The sequence below is a fragment of the Rattus norvegicus genome, chromosome 10 (assembly GCF_021556685.1).
Source record: "Rattus norvegicus strain SHRSP/BbbUtx chromosome 10, alternate assembly SHRSP_T2T, whole genome shotgun sequence".
NCBI lineage: Eukaryota > Metazoa > Chordata > Mammalia > Rodentia > Muridae > Rattus > Rattus norvegicus.
Genome location: NC_141543.1, coordinates 94991040 through 95012810, shown reverse-complemented (window position 1 = coordinate 95012810; position 21771 = coordinate 94991040). Strand labels below are relative to the sequence as shown.

Below are 21771 nucleotides of genomic sequence, written 5' to 3'. Positions count from 1 at the left end.
TGATGATTTGAGCTTGACAACAGAAACTACATGATGGGAAGAACTGACTTACTCTCTGACTTCCACATACACAACATGAAATGTATACACTGAGACAATGAATAAATAAATGTGCTTTTAAAAAAAACTCACTCAAGGGGCAGCTGAAAGAGGAAGGAGAGTGGACAAAGGGTACCATGGGGTGTGGATGGGAGCCTGGCCCATGAGGGCAGGGGGTCCAGGTGCCCCCCCCCCCCCAGTTGTGGGTAGCTCCCTCACCGTTCGGCCTGCCTCGTTGTTGTGCTTGTTCATAGCTGAGCGGGCATCTGGCCTGTTCTCCCGTGCATCCGCAAACTCCCGGGACACCAGCACCCCGAAGTCGGCGTCCTCGCTGCAGCCGCCCCATTTCCAGCCTTCTCCAGGTGGCCCCTTATGATGCGAGTCGCAGCCGCAGATGGTAGAGGTTCCCTCGGCACAGGAGCGCGTGACTGCGAAGGCTACACCAGCCGAGGCGATGGCATGCACGAAGGCCGATTCGCGGGTGGCTGCAGGGGGATGTCGTGAGAAGATGCTCAGGTCGGAGCATAGAGTACCCAGCTTTGCCCTGAGGGCTCAGAAAGAGCTCAAAGGCTCACCAGTCATGGGGTGAAGAGCCAGACTCCCTCCTGTTGCTCTTAAGAGTCCAGACCTTAGTATTATTCTTTGTGGATGGGCAGACTGAGTTCAGGGCTACAATGCTAAGATAGAGGGGTCTATGATGGGACCGGAATGCTCCCTGAAGAGCTAAATTGGCCACACCCTGTCCTTGGGCTCTTGGCTTCCAACCTTGCACCTTCGCAAGCACTCCACCAATCAATTCAGTGCCTTCCATTCTGGAGACTGGGACCTGCAGCCTTAACCTACTAATGCAGCCATTCCGCCCGAACCTCAGTTCCCCATAGGCAGATTCCTCATTGCGCCTCACAGTACACTCTGTAAAATGGTACAGCATCTTCAGCCATGGCTGCCCATTCCCTGTCCTCCTCCTCCTTCAAAGGGGTCAAGACAAGGCAGTTTCTCAGCCTCGGGCCCAGGGTTCGGAGAACAGGAGATTCTCAACGGGTATCACCAGCCTTGTTACAGTGAAAGCCACTCCCTGAATGCTGCATACGCGCAGATCTGTCTTTCGTATGCTTTATTCCATACAATGTTCTAAACCCTATTTTACGGACAGGGCCCGGCGAGGCCAGAGGCCCGGCCATCTCTTATTATAGGTCCCCAGAGCGGGTCGTGCTATACTGCACAGGTGGTTGGACCCGGATCTCCTTTCCTAGGTCGTGACCCGTCCTGAATATGCAGGGAACGAGATACTCAGAGCCACAGAAGCCTTTGCAGACACGAAGCCCTCGTGCGCCACCTGCACAGCAGGGGCGCGTCCCACTTTCCCCGCAGCCCGGCGGGGAGCGCGGAGCGGGAGCTGGCGCAGCAGTCGGGCCAGGCCCGCAGACTGCGCGCGGCGGTGATCCGGGCCTCCGGGCCCTTTCGCCCCAGGGGAGGGCGCCCCTGGCTTCCGGCGACCCGGCCCCGCCACGCTCAGTTCCCAGCGCCGGGGCCGTGGGGGTGGCGGGGGCGGGGCGGGGATTAGCCTGGGAGCGGCGCTGCCAGCCCCGCTGTGCCGGTCCCCGTCCGGCGGGACCCGCTGCGCCGCTCAATCCGCCTTTGTTCGCGCGGTGTCACACCGCATTACCCGTATAATGCGGCCGCCGGGCCCGGGCCGCCGGGCCGGCCGCCACCGCGTAGCAACGGGCGGCTCCCGCGGCCGGGCCGCGCCCCCAGCCCCGGCGCCGGGCAGCGCGATCCCCGGGAGGCGGCGGCCAGAGGGCGTGTGAATGGCGCGGCGACCGCAGCGGGCGCGCGGCGGGGGGCGGCGCTCGAACCCTCGGGGAGCCGCGGAGGACGGCGGCCTCGCGCCTTCCGGCCGCCCACCCCGCACCTGCTAGGACGTGAGCAAAAGTGGCCGGGACCCACCGCCTGCTCGCAGGGTACCGGGACTCGGGTACACCTTCCCGGAACCTCACCCCACTGCTTTCGTCAAATCCCAGTGTCTCATCCCCATATTTCCTTGCACACCGGGACACAAACTGCCCTCTTGCTGTGGGATGGAGGCATGTGGCACAACCCACTGCGGCGAATCTAAACAGCAGACCCACTGCGAGCCGGTATAATGCTAAAAGGTCTCGGTGCGAGACGCTATGCTGGGTGGGAGGAGTGATCAGAAGGCCAGAGTTGCTTTTGGGGAGGCGTCGGGACGCCGGGCAGTTTGATTAAGCGCTACCTGGACTGAGGTGGGGCGCCGGAAGGCGGTGAGACCAACAGGCGGGCGAGATCAGTTTTGAAAAGCCAGCCGCCGCCGCCGCCACTTGGCCCCAATTAGAGGCCAAACCTTTTATGTAAACAAGGAATAATTAGCTTTGGTAATAGAAGCGTAAACAGAATCATCATCCATTGATTTGCTAATTGCCCTCCTGTCCCACGACAATAGCCTGCGTTTTCTGCCTGTAGGTTGTACAGACCCTTCGCACTCGAAGCACAGGTAAAGGGGGAGGGGGCTCCCAAGGGAGGCGGGGTGGATAGCTCCCCTCTCCCAAACTCTTCGCCCACCCTCCAGCTAGCTCTCAGACTCCTCCCTTCCTGGCTGTGAATGCAGCTTTTACCAATCCTGAGAGCAGGCTCTCCCCCATCGGCTGGCAAAACTCCAGTTGAGGCCAGCCAGCTAGAGCCATTAAATTCCTGGACAGGAGAGGTTCTAGAGCCAAAGTCCCCTTCTTAGGAGCAGTTAACCCACGTATCCCTCCCTCTCCCACACCCCATGCTCAAAGTCAAAAGCGACTACTTTCATTCACTAGGATCAGACTTCCAGGTCTCAAGATCGCCCAGAGCGAACCACAGGCCACCAGAGTCTATGGGCACGTCTTGCTTTCAGGACGTGGGAACCAACAGGAACTCTCAGGGGACCTGCAGGGGCCATGTAGAGCTATCAGCACCAGGCAGCTTCCACACAGCCGGGAGACTTTTCCATGGCACAACACCTAGGCCTGGCACCATCCCACCCCCACCCCAAAGCTGTATTTGCATAGCACTTAACACAGCATAAGGGAAATGTCACACAAGTCTACATCAAAGCCTGGGCCCCTACTGTGTCATCCGGGAAGGAAGGCTCTGGGCTCCTTGGTGCCTGCCCTCCAATCTCAAGACCCTGGGACATCTCAGGGCTACCCAACCCCCTGCAGCACTGAAAAAGATGTAGATGATGTGGAGGCCGCCTGTCCTGTCCAGGGATGGACGCCACCCACTTCCCACCAGCTTTATTACTCTCCCAGGGAGAACTCGGTCTCAGAGTTTCCCACGGCGGGAGGAGGAGGGCAGGGTCCCAGGACCCTTCCCGCCACCCCCAGTCTCCCAGCCAGTTCCCACCCCGTCTCAGGCAAGTACCTTTGTCCAGGACAGGCCCAAAGATGGCCAGGCTGTCATCTATGGTGGTACAGTTCCAGCGGCGTCCCCGGAACTGATGCTGGCACTCCTGGATGCCCAGCTTCACGCCTTCCGCTACACTGGGCATGATCTCGATGTAATTGCGGCAGAAACGCAGTTGCTTGGGGACCAGGCCTGGGATAGAGCCGCAGAGCAGAGGCTGGGAGGCCAGAGACGTGTACTGCTGGCCCAGGGCCAGGGACCTGCAGGCAGACAATGGGGATGGCACTGTAGATACAAAACACGAGGCCCAGTATGGATGTCATATCTTCCCAGAGGATGGGCCGGGCTGGGTGGGGGGTGGAATGGTCCATGGCTCAGAAGCCTGGCACCTCATGTGCTGCTTTTGACTTCCTTGGTTACAGGGTGTCCCAAAAAGGGGACAACACCGGTTTAAGCAGTATCCCTCTGACATGGGCACGTCTGACCTTCAGGGCAAGTGTAGGTCTGTGCTGTGTCACGAAAATAACCCTGGGTTGGAGATGAAGAACTGGAGCAGGGATCAAGTTCTGCGCGGTGCCTGGCTGGGCCCTGTTGCCCTGGTGGGAATTGCAGGACTCCCGCAGAGCAATCTCTCAGGGACTCCAGGTTTCAAGGGCCATGTGGAGACTAATCCAAACAGAAAGGACAAAGGAAGCGGAGGCCATTGTGATCTCAGCTTCATCTTGGGGGGGGGGAGCATAAGTCTTAGCCGAGTGTTCTCCCTCCCTCCCTTCTCCCTCTCTCTCCACAAAGCCCTCTAGCCTCTTCCCCAAGAGTATGGACACCAAGAGCCTGTTTGACTCAGGCATCGGGTGCTCTGTCTACAAGGGCCTCTGCCACCGTCTTTACAGTTCCCTAGAAGTTTCTAGAATGCCACCTCCCCTCTCACTAGAGACAGAGGCTCTGTTTGATGACTAGTTTAACTCGGGAGCAAAAGGAAAATCCCAGCAGGCATTCCCCCAACCCTGTCGCTTCAGTCAAGCCACCCCATTATTCCACCCTTTATGCTTCAACCCTTGGGATTTCATAGCGTTGGTAAGTACACCCGGGGGAAAGGGTTAAATACTGTAGGGGGAAAAAAAAATCAAGGTACTACCAGATCCTCTACCTTTTCCTTCTCTCCTCCCAAGAAAGGGACAGTAGAAATTGTGGGTCTCTGGGGGGGGGGACTTCACAGCCCATTGTGACCAGACCCATAATAAAGTGCAGAGTGACTTGAAAGAAAGAGACATAGGCACTGGCTGGGGTCAAGTCCAGGATACAAGAGCCTAGGAAAGAGGGCCAGGGATAAACTCTGGAGTAGGTCAGAGGAGATACACAAAATCTTCATTGGCTAGCCATGGGTGAACCAAACGCTCAGAGCTTGGGATGGAACAGGCTTGATCAGTTTTTGATCTTCTCTATCCCCTGATGAAGAATCTGGGTTTCCAGAACAAAGTAGCTTGCCTTAGGCTTCTTGAGAACAGGTATGTGGCCAATCAGAGCTGCCTCCTCAACCACCCCACCCCACCCCCCACTCAACACTCAGAGCCTTGGTTGCTCAGTGCAGAGGCTCCAGCACAACGTGGCACACAGCACCACCACTTCCGGCAGCCTCTGGCCTCAGCTGCCACGGGAAGAAGTCCAGGTTTCACCACTGGGAAGAGAGACTGGGAGTGGGCAGAACTGGGGGGGTTTTCATTGGTGGCCTTGAGGAGCCACGTCCTGACCCCAGCTCTCAGAGCCTCGAGCTTGCCAAGCAAGCGGTCGCCCACTGAGCTCTCCCCAACCCCAGCCCTGAGCCCTTTAGAAAAGGGAAAGCTAGGAATGTGGTTATGCATTCCTGTAATCCCAACACTTGGGAGTCAGAAGCAAGAGGGTCAGGAGTTACACGCTAGCCTGGGCTACAAGAGACTGTCTCTTGTTGAGACTGGACAAGAGTGAGAGAAAAAGAATGAGGTGGCCACAGACACCTTAGTGTCGCACCATCATGGCTAACCACCAACTCCTCATTAACCTTCTTGAGTTGCCTGATAACAACCCAGCACACAGTGGGGGCTTTACTAGCTGCCCACACCAGAAACTAAACTACCAGGCTCCACGGCTCCTAGGCAAGCCACTTACCTCTGCCTTATGGGTAATATCTATCTGGGTCCCCAGGGAGCTGGGGTGGCTTCAGGCCTGGCCTGTCTACACCCTGGTGGGTTCACATCTGAGTGGAAACAAAGGTGAGCCTAGAGCCTAAAGGCACATAGCAAAGGCCTTGGGAAGCCCAGCCAAAACACCTAATTATGTATTCCTAAACACGTATTATGTGTCTGACCTAAGCTGGGCACAGTTCTAAATGTTTATGTCTTTATTCTAATAATAAATATGTCCTAATCCTCACAACCAGTCTATGAGGTAGAGACAGTGTCATCATCACTATCATCCCATTTCACAGAGAGGGAAACAGAGGCAAGGGAGCTAAATAAGCTGCCTGAATCTCTGAGGCATGAAGTGCCAGAGTTGAGCCTCCTCCCTCTTGGCCTGTCTTCTCTCTCTCCTCTTCCTCCCCTACAGACCCCTGCCCCCAACTAAGCCCTCTCTCTGCAGTGTTGTAGATCAAGCTCATCTTCACACACTTGGTCAGCCACTCGCCCCCTAAGCCCTACTGACATCAGAAAGGAAAACCTAGCAAGGGTTCTGTGTAGACACTTGTCACCCAGAGCTAGGTTCGCTCCTCCCTCCAAACCTGTCTCTTCACCTCAGCTCACATCCGCTCTGCCTACCTCAAGCTTAACTTCTCCAGACATCACACTTTCTTCATCTGTGAGACAGAGCTCACTGGAAGAGTAAATGGATACAGCTCAGTGCCAGGCACATCGGAATCCCCCAAGCAATGGCAGCCACCTCTGGTTCCGTGCTCTCGGGACTTTGTCCCTGACGTGGCGCCAATCTCATTTCCCTCAGCCTCAATTCCATGACTTGGTACAACACGTCAGAAATTTCTAAGGCCACCTCCCATCAAGCGTGAGGAGGCCCCAGGCCAGAGCGGAGACCCTTCACCAGCAGCCCTGACAGGGCTGGCCAAGCAAATCCCTCTGTGACTGACAGGCTGAGCTGAGCAAAGCCATGTGTGACTTGGACGAATGTTCAAACTAACCAAAGGGCATGGGAGCACTTCCAGGATGCTCTGGTCAAAAGTCTCAATAGGCTCTATCTGGATATCCTGTGGTAATTAGCCAGGGCCTCTGGAGACAGGGCTCAGATCTACGGACAGCCTTGAGGCTGTGGCCTTGGGATTGAATTCTACAGGACAGCTGCCCTCCCTGACATGCCCTGTCGGCCCGAGCTGTGCCCACACAGCGTGGCTTACGTTCCATCGCTGCAGACATATCAGTGTAACCCACTTCTTGTCCCCATTATAGAAGAGCTTGTTCCCCTGGGAGAGTCAACACGAGATCCTCCTGATCTTCTCTGTCTCCCTGGTGTGAGAGGCTTTGATTAGATTTGCCTTGAGGCCAGCTGAAACTGCTTCACACCCTTTAAGCTTGCAGAGCTCCCCACCTGAGAGCCTCTCGGGAGCCCATACCCAGGCTAAACTGTCCCTGAATCACTTCTAAAGACTCCTGTGAGTTCCCAGGCAGAAGTAACCTTTCCTAGTATGAGTGCTCCTGTACCCCATTCTCCCCTTCTCCCCACAGAAGGCTGGCTAATTTGTTTGCTGCGTGACACAATTGTCTCCCCACACGCATACACCAGCACATTTGGCCTTCCAGTCAAGAAATAGAGGACACCCCAAAGAGCCAGCCCGATGCCCCCACCCAGCAGGTTCCAGGCAGCCGGAGGTCTCACCCACACACAGAACAAGACTCCTCAGTTCCGCTGAGGGACTTCCTCCAGTGAGGATCTGAGATGGTGACCAGGCTCCCAAAGGAGGTCGGGGCATGGCTGGCACCGGCAGCTGGTGAGGGGGAGGTTGGAGGGCTTGCCAGGTCTGCCCAGCTGGGTAGGGACTATTTATACCCAGCTCCTGTCCCTGACTTGCCCTGCTCTGCTCAAGGTCCCATTGTCTTCAGCCCCAGAAACGGCAACTCATCCTTCATCCCAACCACCTACCATCCAGGCCCAGGCAGATGCAATCGGCCAGGTGGACAAGTCATAGATGCGAGTGGGGCTTAGGCTGACAGCAGAGACCAATGTCACTGTCCAATTAGGCCAGACTGAGAACATCCCCATGGCCCTGTCAGGTTGCCACTGACACCCAGTTCTTTGTCACCTGTTAGGCAAAGGGCTGTGGGTGGGTATGCATGAGGACAAGATCAGACACAGTTTTTCTTGCTGCAGAGGGAGCCCGGGACCTTACCCATGCTAAGGCAAGGGCTCTACTAGGGAGCTACTACATCCCAAGATAGTGTTGCTCTGAGACATGGCCATAGTCTGTGGCTCACGTGGGCCTTGACTTTGCAATCCTCCTGTCTCAGACACCTGAGTACTAGGATTACAGGTGTGCAACTCAGACACAACCATTTCAATGGGTTAATTCATATTTTTTACCTACAGATGTCATTAACTAGAAGGAAAAGGGAGAGATCTGCAGCAGTCCCCAAAGTATGCACAAGTGGCTTGTTAATATTTTTCACACGAATGTAGAATTATATATAGATACAGAAGACTTTTCATGAAATACAGAATTCATTGTTTTGTTTTTTTAGGGACAGGATTGCATGTACCCCAAGGCTGGCTTTGAACCTCCTATGTAGTCCTGGGTGATCTTGAATTTCTGAGCCTCCTGACCCTTACCCGAGTGGCAGGATTGTTGGCATGGGCCACCACATCCAATTTATACAGACGGTACTGGGGATCAAACTCAGGCGTTTGTGCCTGCTGAGAAGGCACCCTACCAACATCTCTAGTCTCTGTTGGAGAATTCAGGGCAGCTTGGCTGCTGCATGGACTTACAAAGAGAAATGTCCTGTGGCCTTAAAGACCCTCGGACTCGCCATCCCTCTGCATGACTGAGCCCCTGCTGAGGCCAGGCTGGCTCTGCAAGTTTACACCAGGCTCATCCTACTAGGGGGCCTCCCCTGTATCCAAGCCAGCTTGTTTTGTTTGCTTTTAAGTTTAAAGTTTCCGGACAGGACCTTAGAGCTTAGGGAGATGTTGGATGTTGGGGGAGAGAGGGGCAGGTCACCAAGTTCAGGCTATCTTAATGGTTAACTATTTTTGTTTGGAAATGGACGCAAACACAACCTCCCTCCATTCCCTATATATAAAGCATTTTAAAAAAGAGAATTTGCTATATACTGCAGGATCCAGCAGCCTCAGCTTAGGCTCGTGTTCCTCAGGAATGACTGTTTAGGATGAGGAGAATGTTCTAGAAACAATAGTGGTAGTTGTTTGACATTGGAATGTATTTAATGCATTGATTTATACAATCAGTAATAGCTAAAATGACTAGGACCGTGTGTCCACCTGAGTCCCTCGATTATTTTTTTCTATAAGAAAGTTTTCATTTATTTGCCTTTATTTTATGTGCCTTGGTGTTTTGCCTGCGTACGTGTCTATGTGAGCGTGTCAGATCTTGGAGTTCCAGACGGCTGTGAGTTGCCATGAGAGTGCTGGGATTTGAACCTGGGTCCTCTTTAAGAGCAGTCAGGGTGCCCAACCACTCGACCATCTCTTCAACTCTGAATCCCACAATGTTAGGGGCCTTTCTGAGAGCCACTAGTCTGGTCCACTTTAATGGAGATACGTACTCAAAGCTCAGTTGACTGGAAAGATCAGAAGTCATGGCCACATCCCCCACCCATTGCCAGCAGACTCTTCTCTCTGCCCCACTGTCCCTTCCTGTGAGTCCCAGGGTGTGGTAAAGACACATGCTTAGCTTCTCTAGGACTTAGCAGGGTGGACAGAGTGTATTTGGGGCCACAGCATAGGGTGAGGCTCCCTGGCACCTCTGTTAGTCTTGGGATGAGTGTGAATGAGTCTTACTCTTGTTGCCCTTCTCCTCCTTATGATAAGTAGCCATCCATCTGACCTCAGAGAGGTCATGAGACTCTGATCCAGAAGCCTAGGTTCTCATTACATAAATGCCCAGGCATTGGGAGGGAGAGGAAGGCAAAGGGCTTCCAATATCCCCAGAAGGGCACAGAGCCAGGTATTCTGTCTGCTGGCTTCGAGGCAATACTAGACAGAGGCCCAACCCATGTTTGGTCCAGTAGAACTCTACCTCCTGGGCAATATGGAAACTTCTAGAAGCCAGAGGAAGATCTTGAGAAATGGGCAAAAAGAACCGAAGCATGGCCTTCCCACTTAGGGAAGTTAAAGCTGCTGGGAGAGGACAAAGTTCAGGGGACCGTGTACCTGATGCCTAGGAAAAGAGCTGAGACTGGTGGGTCAGGGTTCTCTCAACTCCTGGAGCCTCTATGGGCCCTGCAAGAGGATGTCTGCCCCGGCACCTTGGCAAGAAGGTTTGATAGAGAGAGAGGAGGGAGAAATCCCAAGATGCATCTGCTGCCCCCTTTCCTAGGAATCTATGTTGATCTGGACACATACAGGGCCCCGTGCAAGCTGAGCACACAGCTAGCCCTTCCCCAGCATCACAGTGCATGCTAAGTGTATTTCCACGTGACACCGTGGCCGTCAGTTCACAAATGAAACCTAGACGCTGCCCTTCACAGAAATCGGGGGCACCCGGACCTCTCTCCATCTCTTATACCTGCCTTTCTGGATCCCGCGGGAACGGAGACAACTTTAGCAGCTCACATGCAGAGGCTGAAGGGAAAAGGGTGGAGCCCAGGGCAGGGCTGGGTTTCCAGTTTGCCTGAGTCTGGGCCTGCAGACTGGGCCCAGCGGAGGATAAGCGAACGGAGGGTTTGGTCGAGCAGCTGGGCTCGAGTCCTTCCTTGGTAAACACATTCACTCAGCGCCTGCTCACTCAACATCGCTTAGCGAGTGATGACTCCAAGCCTGGCCGAGCTCCAGGTGCTAGGAACACAGAGATGAATGAAGCCCCACGGAGGAGCACCCAGGCCAGGAGACATCTGTCAACGGCAGGCCAACGAGCCCTCTTCAAGCACCTACCAGATCAGGGTACTGTGGATGCCACACGTGAGCAGGAGATGGTCTTTGGCTACTTGTCACTTACATCCTCAGTCATCAGTAGCGTAGGGAAGAACACTGAGTCTTCCAGGGTGGGGCCAGCAGGTCCCCACTGCTGTGATCAGGAGCAGCTACGCACCTGGTGATTAAAGCTGGGCTCGCTTAAGCACCTGGAACAGAGCAGCCTCAGACTAGGAGGCTGGGGACAACAGCTGGTGTACCCAGGTTACCATTTGTCTCTCACCTGGTCTATTCAGGAGGGGGTGGGGGATGGCAAGGGGCCCCACCTGCCAAGTTTTATACCACTCCGGGCAAGCTGGCAGAGCTGGAAGCATCCTGAGCTGGACTTTGGTCTGTTGATCTATATCCTACCTACAACGGGACAAGGGCAGAACTGGAGATCAAAAGCTGGGAAACAGATGGAAGGCTGGTGTGACAGTTGGCACTAAGGTCCCGGCAAAACATTGCCACCACCGGAGGCCTTGGTGAGCCGGAAAGGCTAACTGGGGCTGTGGCAGTGGATGGGCCTACTGGCCATTGCAAGATGAAGGGCTTCAGGAAACAGAGAGATAAGGACAAAGAGAAGAGGTGTGGAAGGTCTGAACCAGGGTGACCCATGGAGATGGCATTCGTTAGAGGCTAGAAACAAAAGGAAAAGGGAGCCTTGGGGACAGTGACAGCTGCAGACCCCATGTCCAGATCATGGGGCGGTGCAGAGCCCAAAGAGGAACGCAGAAAGCAGCCGTTCCCACTTGAAGTCAGTTGTTCAGAAGGTACATCGGAAAGGCACACTAGACCTGATCTCCCAAAGGGTACCCAGGTCAGCTGGAAACCTCAGGATGGGGCTGCCGATACCATGTGCCAGGCAGGGAGGAGCGATGCTGCCCGAACAGTCCGGTATGCACAAACCTCACATGAAGAGGCCTAAAGACTGTGGGACCACAGGTTGTGTCCCTGGCTCCGGTTTCACAGTCCTTACAGAGAGGCAAACTGCCTGCATGTCTGGCCAGTCATCACAAAGTCCCTTCCTCAGCTCTGTTCCTTTTCTCCTGTCTCCTCCCTAGGTGAGACTCTGGTTCACCCTAAGGCAGGCCCTCCTGTGGAGACTCCTTTCTGACAGACAGAGTGGGGTTTACCCCCAGGGTGACCTCCCACCCAGTCAGAGCTGCGGAGGCCTGGAGACCAGCCTCTGGGTATGTTTCTCAGGCTGAACTCTGAGCCTCTGGGTTTTGGCTAGTCTTTGCCGTCACCAGCGCTACCATTAGCAAGGCAGGAGCAGGGAAGCAGAGTCTCTTGACAAGGCCATTCCTTCTGGAAGGAAGCAGCCACAGAAGGGCAGGCTGCCCTTCTTCCTCTCTTCCTGAAGCTCCCATGGAACTCGAGCAACAGCACTTGCTGGCTCTGCTGGCAGAAAGACTGCTTATGTTCTGGAAGTAACTCCAGCGACTCATCTTCACCCAATACTTCTAGAAGTTCCTCTCAGGGCCCAGTGGAGCCTTTAAAGGCAGCAGTGCACTTGCGAGGGACCCCCAAAGAGAATGAATTCTGGGCACCCATGGAAGGAAGATGATGTGGGAAGAAATATGCAATCAGGGGGCCAGCCACTCTTGGACCCCTGTCAGAGGGAAGTGGTAGCGGTCCTGCCTCCACCCAAGAAGCTGGGTGGACCCTTCCCACCGAAGGGAGCCCAAGCCTGACTGGAATGTGCCGGCGTCTACTCTGTGCCTCAGAGGGCCTGCAGGCCCAGATCTGATAAGGTGTGTGACAAGTCCGCCTGAAAAATGTTGAAACCTGTGAAATGTTGAAACCTGTTTTTTGAGGTGTCCTGTGCATGAGCCACCACCCCCACCCTATTTCATAGGAAGGGGGAGTTGATCACAGTGGAGGAGGGAGGCCGAGGCGGCGGCAGGGACAGAAGGACTGTCCCTCTTGGCTAGATTGGGGGTTGGAGCATGGAGCAGGCTGGCGGGTCCTAAAGAGGACTTAAGGGAGCTAGTAAACTGTAGAGAGAGGGAGGGATCCAGAGGATCCGAAAGGGAAAGGGTAGAAGGAGGAGACAAGAGTCTCTGCAGCCTGGTCTGATTCATCGTCTCTAGAAGGACTCAACAGAAGCAGACTCAGCCGGGAATATCTAGATAGCGGGTCCAGGTCTCTCTGAGAAATGTCAGCTGTTTCAGGGAGGGACATGGCTTCCAGGAGGTCAGGGCAAGAACTGAGTCATTTCCTCTAACCAAGCAGTCCCCAAGTGAGTCCTCATGATCCTCCCTTCCCCACCCCCACTGAGCAGGTCGGGTCCTCGCCCCTGGCCCCAGAGGCCATAGTGAGGCTCTGCTTCACAGAGAAGACAGTCAGGGATCAAAGGCTTACTTAGGTTGCAAATGACTCTCTGAGGATGCATTTTAGTCTTTCTAGTGGGGGCACACTGACCCTCCCGGAAGAAGCGATGGTCAGTTAGAGCAGGGTTTCTGAGTACAAGGTTGATGATCAGTAGTAAAGGCTTGCTGAAAAGAAGTTTCTACCTGAAAAGTGTCCCTTCTTGGCCTGTGGCTGACTGGAGGGCAGATGCAATGTGAGAGGCCCTGGAAGGCGATTGGAAGCCTCCTATCAATGGTCACAGAGCCAGCCGGCTACCAACCATTAAAGCATCAAGTCACAAAATGTCAAAGCTTGGTAGGATGATTCACTTCTTTTTCTCTCAGGGCAGGGGTAGAGGGGTGGGGGGGGAGGAGAAGTTGCACCCCCCCCCCATGAGTGAAGTGACTCATCCAATGTCCTTCAATGGTTCAAAGCAGAGGGGGGGATGGCCTAGGCCTTTTAACCTCCAGCCAGAGCTCCATCTCCTTATACCACACAGAACCTCTCATATGCTCACAGAGGCTCAGCCCGCACACTGGGACTCCATGTTACTGGCATAGTTCCTGCCTCGGATGTATTGGATGGAGCCACCAATTCTATACAGAAGAGGCACTGTGTAGTTGACTGAGGGTGGAGTCCCATTTGGGGTAAGAATTCTAAAAACCAGGAGTGCCTAGGGGAGAGAGGCTGAGAGCCAGCCTAGGCTTTAGGCTTGAAACTGAAGCTCAGCTCGATTTGGCCATCCTTTTCTCTCCGGGCTCTGCCATTCATTTCTCTGCCTACTGACCTGCCAATCACAACTATAAACTCCCCTTAAGCCAAGCCTGCTTCATCAGTTCCTTCAAACCCTTCTATACCACTTCCTCCCTGCTGACCCTCTAAGGCAGTTAGAGATGGCTGGGGCAGTCTCTCACTTGCAGCGAAGTGAGGGCTTGACAGGATCTGGTTTAATTGTTCTGGGAAAGCAGACAGCTGGTTCCTAGGTCAGAAGTGTCCCCAGTTCTCATGTATTCTCTTTGAGTCGAGTTTTGGTAAAAGACAAACCCGCACGCCGAGCCATTCATTTCACTTTGAGCTCCTGTTCACCCCTCAGGAGCTGAGGTTAAAATCCCTTCTTGTTGCCTTCAGTTTAAGTTGTTCCTCCCGGTCATCTCTTCAGCTTATCAGAGGAAGACAGACCTTGAACGTCCTCTACTGAGCTGTCTACAGAGTCCATCTCTCCACTAAATGGTGAGTTTTCTCAGAGGACAAATTCTCTCACTCACTGGCAGCAACTAAGTGGAGAGTCTGCCTTTCTGATGGACACAGGACCCTCTTGGACTGGACCCAGAGGCTCCTACTGACTTCCCCAGCCTTTCCTCCCTACTCGGGCTATCACCACGACAAGCTGAGGGCAGAAGTCACCCTGCTGGCTCTCTGGGCTTTTCTCACAACTGTCACCCAGCCTGGGAAGTCTTTATCCGAGTCTTCAAATGCAGAAAGCTGCTACCAGAGACCATTTTTCTGGGGGGGGGGGGCTCATTGAGGGCCACCAGCCTGGTGTCTGTCTTCATTTTAGGGACATTTACACTGGGCCAGCTGTGTGCTAGATGTTGAGAGCATACAGATGTTCATGGGCGTGGTTAAAATCTATAAGAACTACCAACTCCCAGATACAGACATTCAGATCTGCTGAACCAGAGCCAAGAGAACTCACCTTTTCCCACACCTTCCTCACCATCCACTTTGGAGAGCCAAGGATGATCACTGCCCAGTTGGCTGCTGGGACCAGGAAAGCAGGTGAGACACTTAAGCAGCCAGCTCACTAGGGGTAGATTTGCAAAACCCAGACACATGGACTCCAGTACTAACTCGCTGGACCAGCCCATCTGGGAAAGAGACTGAGAAACCCCATTAAACACCTCCAAATAAGTAGGACAGCTGGATGGCTGAGGATGGCGCAATGTGGGGTACCCAACCTCATCTATAAAGCTCCCCAGCCAAAGACAGTTCATCTAAGAGGTAACCCTCAGTTGTCAGGAAAACAAGAGACAGAAGAACAAGTCATAGGACTCTAAAGAAGCAGGCAGATGACCTGAGAATAGGTCACATGATCAAAGACTACAGACCAAAGCTCTCTAAAGAGTATGGACAGTGTGTTGGGCATGAAGAGAATTACCTTGAGGTTAAAATGAAGACAAGAGAAAAGAAATGACTGGAGCCTGCGTCAAAAACCTTTAGGGTAAAGGCAGAGAGAAAGACACCTAGGAAACCGGAATCACGGGGAGTCCTTAGTAATTTTGTTAACCAGCATGGTGGCTTGAGGTCGGCGGTGGGGGAAACTTCACTTTGCAATTGTTTGGCAAAAACAAACATGCACGTGTAAAACATTAAAAAATGGCGGCACTAGGAGGCATGTAGATGTTTACTCCTTGTATTAGTTTCGTCTACTTTTCCTTATGTAGCTCTGACTGGCCTGAAACTTGCTATGTAGAATAAGCTGACCGGGGACTAGCTATCACCTTTCCGGCTCCCTATCCAGGTAGGATGGGGTTTATCAAAGCCATGGCCTCGGGTATGCTGAGGTAAGCACCTCTATCAATTGAGCGACATCTCCTGCCCCCTCCGACGCCAGGCCCTTGTAGCACGTTCTGCCGCCCTAAACCTCTAAGCAAGATCCACAGCCCTCATTAACAATGGTCATAATAAAACTTTGAAGAACAATAGAAACTCCCAACTCATTAGTGGGGACTTCTAGATGGAACCTGTGCAGGGCAGGAACCTCGATAGTTCAGATGCTGGGAACACCACCAGGTGGGGGAGGTGTTGGGGGAGTTGGAATCGACACCCGGACTGGTACCAGCACCAGCAGCAGGTGCGCGCTGCAGCGGGCGGCGGGTGGGGATGGGGGCGGGAGCAGCGCCACACCCGGCGCTCAGGGCTACGTTCCCGCTCCTTGCCTTTCAAGGTGGGTATTTCCACTGCATTCCCAGGAGGTCTTCCTTGCGCCTCGTCCCCCACAGCGCCAAGGATCCGCAGGTGAAGGCAGCCCGGCCGGCACCTGGACTTCCCCCGCCCTCCTTCTGGAGGCTGCGCGCAAGTTCAAAGCGCTGCCTGCTCCTCCCTCCCGGGCCCATTCCCGGGAGCGAGCCTCAACACCTTCCTGCGCACCCCATGCCCCGCACCCACACCGTCACATTCACCAGTCCTGGGCTCCTGCCTCCGCTTCCTCCACCGAGCCTAGCCTTTCTTCTCTGGGTTCCTGAGTGCCCACTCCACACTCATAGCTGCAAGCAGGACTCCCGCTAGGTATTCCAGCTCTCAGAGAAGGGCCGCTCAGGCTCAATGCTGGCTTCACACAGAATCCACAGTCTGATGTCTGCTCTTCTTCGCGTCCTTAGGTCTGGGTACTCAGTGGGTCTTCGCTGCATTTCAAGGAGCAAGCCAGGAGCCAAAGGAGACTAGGGCCGCTCATGAGACTCCAACGCTGGGCCCCATCGGCTCCGCCCCACGCCACACATCCTGGTACCCAGAGTTAGCCTCCCTTTCCTTCCCAAGCCCGGTGTTTTTCTCATCCTAGCTCTCCAGGTTTCTCAAGCCTCCATCTTGACAGCCACAGCAGCCAAACTGTTTTTGATCAGTAGCGTGAGTGAAAAGTGTTTGGGCATGTCCCTCATCTACACAGGCCAGGTATAAATCACAGGCGCCTCCAAGCTTTGAGTTTAAGAGCCTCACTACTAACTGCTCGCTAAATAACATTCATTCGAAAAGGAGGGTCGCCATGAAAACCACTTCCAAAAGAAACCTTGTCTTCGGCAATGTTGGGGGACCCCAGCCCCCTTGCCCCACATTACATTCATTCCTCCTTGTATCTCTCTTCTTTTGAGAGTTTTCCCTTCCTGATTTCCCCTCCCAGGTTGCTGAGTCCTGCAGTGGGGGTTACATGCCTATGGAGTACAGACGCTCCCAGACATGTTGGGTGTCCACAGAAGTTCTGGGTTCAAGGTCTCAAGACTTGCCTGCTACAGCGATCCACATCTTTCTGAGTTCTTTTGCACGGGAGCTGGGGGCGGGGGGGGGATGCATTCTGCAGGTTGAGCCCTTCCCATACACCCATGTCCTCTCACTGTGCCTAACTTTGTCACCCCAGGAGACTGCAGGGTTGCAGGGTTCAGCTGACACCTCAAGCATTTCTGCTTTTACAGTCTGTTGTGTTGTATTTCTTTGTATATAAAACACACACTCTCTCTTGTTTCTCTCTCTCTCTCTCTCTCTCTCTCTCACACACACATTTAAATAAACTCTAATTATAGATTTTTTTTCAGTACTGGGGATTAAACCCAATACTGCTAGGCAAGGACGAAACTGCAAAGCTATATATCTTCAGCCCTTTCCTATTTTATAGATAGAGAAATATAGACAGAGATAGATAGCCCTACTAAGTTCTCCAGCCCACATTGAGCTTTCACTTTTTTAACCCCCTTCAGTGAGACATAGTGTGCACTTATGTGGTCATGGCTGATCTAAACCTCCACAATGTAGACCAGGCTGGCCTTGAACTCACAGAGATCCACCTGCCTCCGCCTCATCAGTGATGGGATTAAAGACGTACGTTCATCTTGAACTTTCCATCCTCCTGCCTCAGCCTCTTGAATAGATGGGTTTACGGGCCTGCATCTCAAGGCTTGGACAAATTATAGATTTTTTCTACAAAGGAGCTGGGTATTTTCTGCATGTGGGCAGATGTCAACACAGACCCGTGGCTAAGGCTCCCTCAGAACTCACTCTGGCCCTGAGTGGCTACAGACAGGAGGAACCTACAAAACAAGTGGAGATGAGGTAATGGGGGCCTCTTTGTGGAACAGCTATAAATGAAATAAAGGGGGTGCTTTTACAGGTGCACACTCAGTGGTGAATAAGCTAATATGGGGTGCACTTATCTGGGGAGACAGTAGTTAATAAGGCCATGAGGAGATGACTTCCTGAGGTGTAAGGGAGTGGGGGAGTCGATGGGGGAGACCATTTCCAGGGCACTCACAATGGTTATTATTTGTAAAGGCCAGCATTTATTGAGCCCTGACTCTGTGCCAGGTGTCATGTAAAGCATTTTACACGAAATACATCCTTTAATTTGCCACGGAACCCAATGACGTTATTGTCCCCATTTGACAGGTGATGACACAGGTTCTAGAGGCCCGGGAATGTGTCTGAGGTCATACAGCTAGTGATGGAGGTGCTGAGACTGCTGAGAGGGCAAGAGGGAACTTATTGGAGTGGGGTCTCTACAGTGTGTCAGTGGAGAGCTGAGACACCCAGCCTGTCTTGTTGTTCAGGCTGAGTACTGGACTCATACTGGAGCCTTCCTTCCTACTGGTATTTTTCCCTTGAATGTTGGTGTGAATCTCCCACCCTTGACATTTTTGCCTCTGTATCAAAGCAGGGTCGTGTCCCGGGCATCCTCAGGAGACAAAAGAGCTCTGTCCCAGGAGCAGAAGGGTTAACATGGGTTCAAATGACTACAGAGAGTTCCTGGTGACTGGGCCTCTTCCAAGATAGCAAGCCCAGAAGATGAGGGTTCTCAGAACCACTGCTGCCGTGCAGACCCGGGGTTCTGGGAGGAGCAGGCCACCTTTGAGACTGCAAAGCTGTTTTCCAGAACTTCCAGATTCAGATTCATTCTTTCAAAAGCTCCAAGGGGATCAGGCTGCTACATTGTACCAATGAGAAAGCAGAGACTCAGGAGGTCCAGGGTCTGAATGGTTTGATCTCGCCTCCTACACTGCTGCCATTTTGTCTGATGGTCTTGATCCAATCTCTGGTAAGAATACAATCTGGCAGAATTCACTTATTCTGCCCCCAATGTGTGTCCTACACTAACCCAGTGCTGTTGTGGCCCCTCACCTGGAGAACTGTATAATCTAATAACAGGGCTAGGCACATGGAGGCTAAAGGACAGTTGCAAGAACACGGGCAGCTTCCAAGCAGAGCTGAGGAGACCCACAGAAAGGGGCCACATGGGAAGATGGGATGCAAAACCCATAGGGGCTTGGTATTCTCACTGCTATAGCTCTGGCTGGCCTGGAACTCATTATGCAGAGCAGGCTGTGCCCTCTAATTTATGGAAATTACCTTGCCTTAGCTTACAAAATGCTGGGATTATAGGTAGGTTCCAGCCACCACACTTGGCACCATCGTTGCTGTTATTGCTTTAAAATCTTTGATTCCTTCCAACCAAGTGTAACCCTCGATATATTGCACACACTGGGTGCGGAATGGGTGTTTCCAGGGTATTCCCAGTGGGTGTGACCTGGACCGGGAAGGAAGATGTAAAAGGGGATGCTCTATGTGCATCTTTCTGCTGTCAGAAGAAAGGAGCCTCGGACACAGAGATGGAAGTAGGACACCGACACACAGGGGCGAGGTGGACGGAGGCAGGGGCTGACAGTCAGCCACCGAGTTCAGATCCCACAGGTAGCAATGTGGGGACTATCTGTGAGTCCGAAAGGAGATTGGCAGAAACCTGGGCACTTTTGGGTCCAACCTGAGAAAGTGTCTCAGGACGCTGAGGAATAGGCACCGATCAGGATCCTTCTGCCTCTCTGGGAAATTCAGACCACCCTGTTAACAAGTTTCACCTTGTACTGCTGCAGAAAGGATAATAAAACCCCACCACCTCCATCTCCCCTGCCCCTCACACTAGCCAAGCTCTCAGCAGACCAGTGGTCCGTGAACTGCTTTGAATTCGCCACAAAGATCTCAGCCCTCTTCTACCAGATTCTCTGGCTCTGACAGCTCAATGATCTCTTTGCCTCTGGGACACCAGCTTGGCAATCTCACGTACTTGCCTCCACCCTCTGAACCACCCTGTTCTGCTCTCCCTCGCTAAGGAGGTTACAGCCTGTTACCTGGAATGAAAAATACCCAGCTTTCTCCACTCCCCAGTGAACAGCCCCTGGCACCCATGTGTTACCTCAGTCTCTGCAAGGCGCCCACCATCTCTTCCCTTGGGAGGCCAGAACGAAGACAGGTCTAGAACGAAGGCTGACCAGTGCGAAGGGAAGGGAGCAGCTGCTTTGCCCCCTTATAATTGGGGAATAACGAGGTCTGAAGAGCCTCCCTAACTTCAAGGCCAAACAAGAGATTCTGTGACGTGTGCCCGAGAGTGATAAGCAGCGCCCCTAGCATCCTCAGTCCCTGCCATCTGACCTTCTGGAGTTCTGAACTCGGGGAGGGGGGGGGAAGCGGTCCTAATGTTCTGTGTGCAAGCACAGTCTCCCAGCACACTCAGCAGGAGGCTGAGGACCATGGCCATAAGCCACGCTCTGTGAGCCCTCCGTTCTAGGACATTGCTACAGCACAGGGCACTCTAGCCACACTGCATCAAAGAGATCTTTGTCTCAGTATACTTAGCTGCCTGGGTCAGCCATGAAAGTCCTGGCCACCCTTGGGTCTTCCAAGTCTCTGCTTGCTTGCCTGTATGCTCGCTCCCTCCACTCCCTGTACCCCCAAAACAACCAAGCACTGTTATGGACTCTGGTTTGTAGGAATAAGTAATGGATCAAAATAACAAAGCCCAGCAACGTCACACATGGTGGTGCACACCTGCAGCCCTAGTATCGGGAATGCTGAAGCAGGAGAGTCACCCCGAGTTCAAGGAAAGTCTTATCTACCTGGCAATCAGCCAGCGCTGCATAGTGAGACCCTCTGTCTAAACAAGCAGACAGACAGACAATCTGGGGCTGTAGCTCAGTCTGTGTCTCAGGCACACAAAGCCTGGGGTTCTGTCTCTACCACCTCATAAAGGAAGTGTGGTCCCTTAATCCCAGAACTCAGAGACAGAGGCAGGAAGATCAGAGTGTATATCCTCCACTGCCCGGTAAATCCCAGGTTAGCCTAGGCTACATGAAACCTTGTCTCAGTTTAAACAAACAGAACTCCAGCAAACAAAGAGACAGGCTGGTGGAACATGACCTCGTTTGCGAGGCAGAGACAGGAGGTTGCCATAATTTGGGGTGGGGGGGGCACGATAACCTGGTCTACATATTTAGTTTCAGGCCAGCCAGAGCTACAAAGTGAGACCCTGTTCCCACAGTCAGTAGAGTGATTGTGGGTGGAAAGAGAGGAGTTGAGACTGGCAGGTACATGGGGACACGTCTAGTCTGACTCCAGAGTCTGCAGGCTTTATAGAGTGCCCTCCAGTCCCTGGCAAGGATAACCAAGAGATCTCCTCTGACTGCACTGACCCACAAGCCAGGGAGTAAGCAGCCACTCTTGAGAACCTGGGGACAATGGAGCAGATCCTCTGCTCTTGCAAGGCCTCTAGGCCTCCCTGTGAAACAGATGCCCCCAAACCAGTGACAGGAGGCTTAATGTGAGTGACTCATTCCACGTGGGTGTTGGAGGAAGGCTATGCAGAAATACTGTGGGCAGGGTTGGACACTGGCCAAACAGCCTCAAGTGTCCATAGCTTCTGACTCTCTCAGGACAAGGGACCCAGCTGGACCACAGAGCAACGAGATGAATGCTTCTCTTACTGTGGGCTTCATTCACTGCTCTTGCTTTTCCATTCATCCACCTCATGACCTCCAAGTGATGGAGACACTGGACAAAACACTCTCTCTCTCTCTCTCTCTCTCTCTCTCTCTCTCTCATACACACACACACACACACACACACACACACACACACACACACACACACACACAAGCCTGCAAAAATTTACAGCCTCCCAGTTGGAAAAATAAGACCATAAAAAAACAAACAAAAAACACTGAATTTTGAAAGGGGCAGGAGGATTTCCTAAGAGAGAAAAGACCCCTGGGCTAGCTACTTTGGGGAAACAGACTAGACAAATGCAAACAAGGGTCATCTCTGCGGTGCACCTGGTGCCACTGAGTGCCC

The 21771-nt window shown here is 53.3% G+C and overlaps 1 protein-coding gene across 1 annotated transcript in view; it reads right to left on the bottom strand.

Annotated features, from left to right (window-relative positions):
• Wnt3 (Wnt family member 3) overlaps nt 1-21771 on the bottom strand; it is a 43697-nt gene that overhangs the window by 6152 nt on the left and 15774 nt on the right. The window contains 2 exon segments of the mRNA NM_001105715.2: nt 259-524; nt 3451-3692. Coding sequence (NP_001099185.1) covers nt 259-524; nt 3451-3692 — 508 coding nt within the window.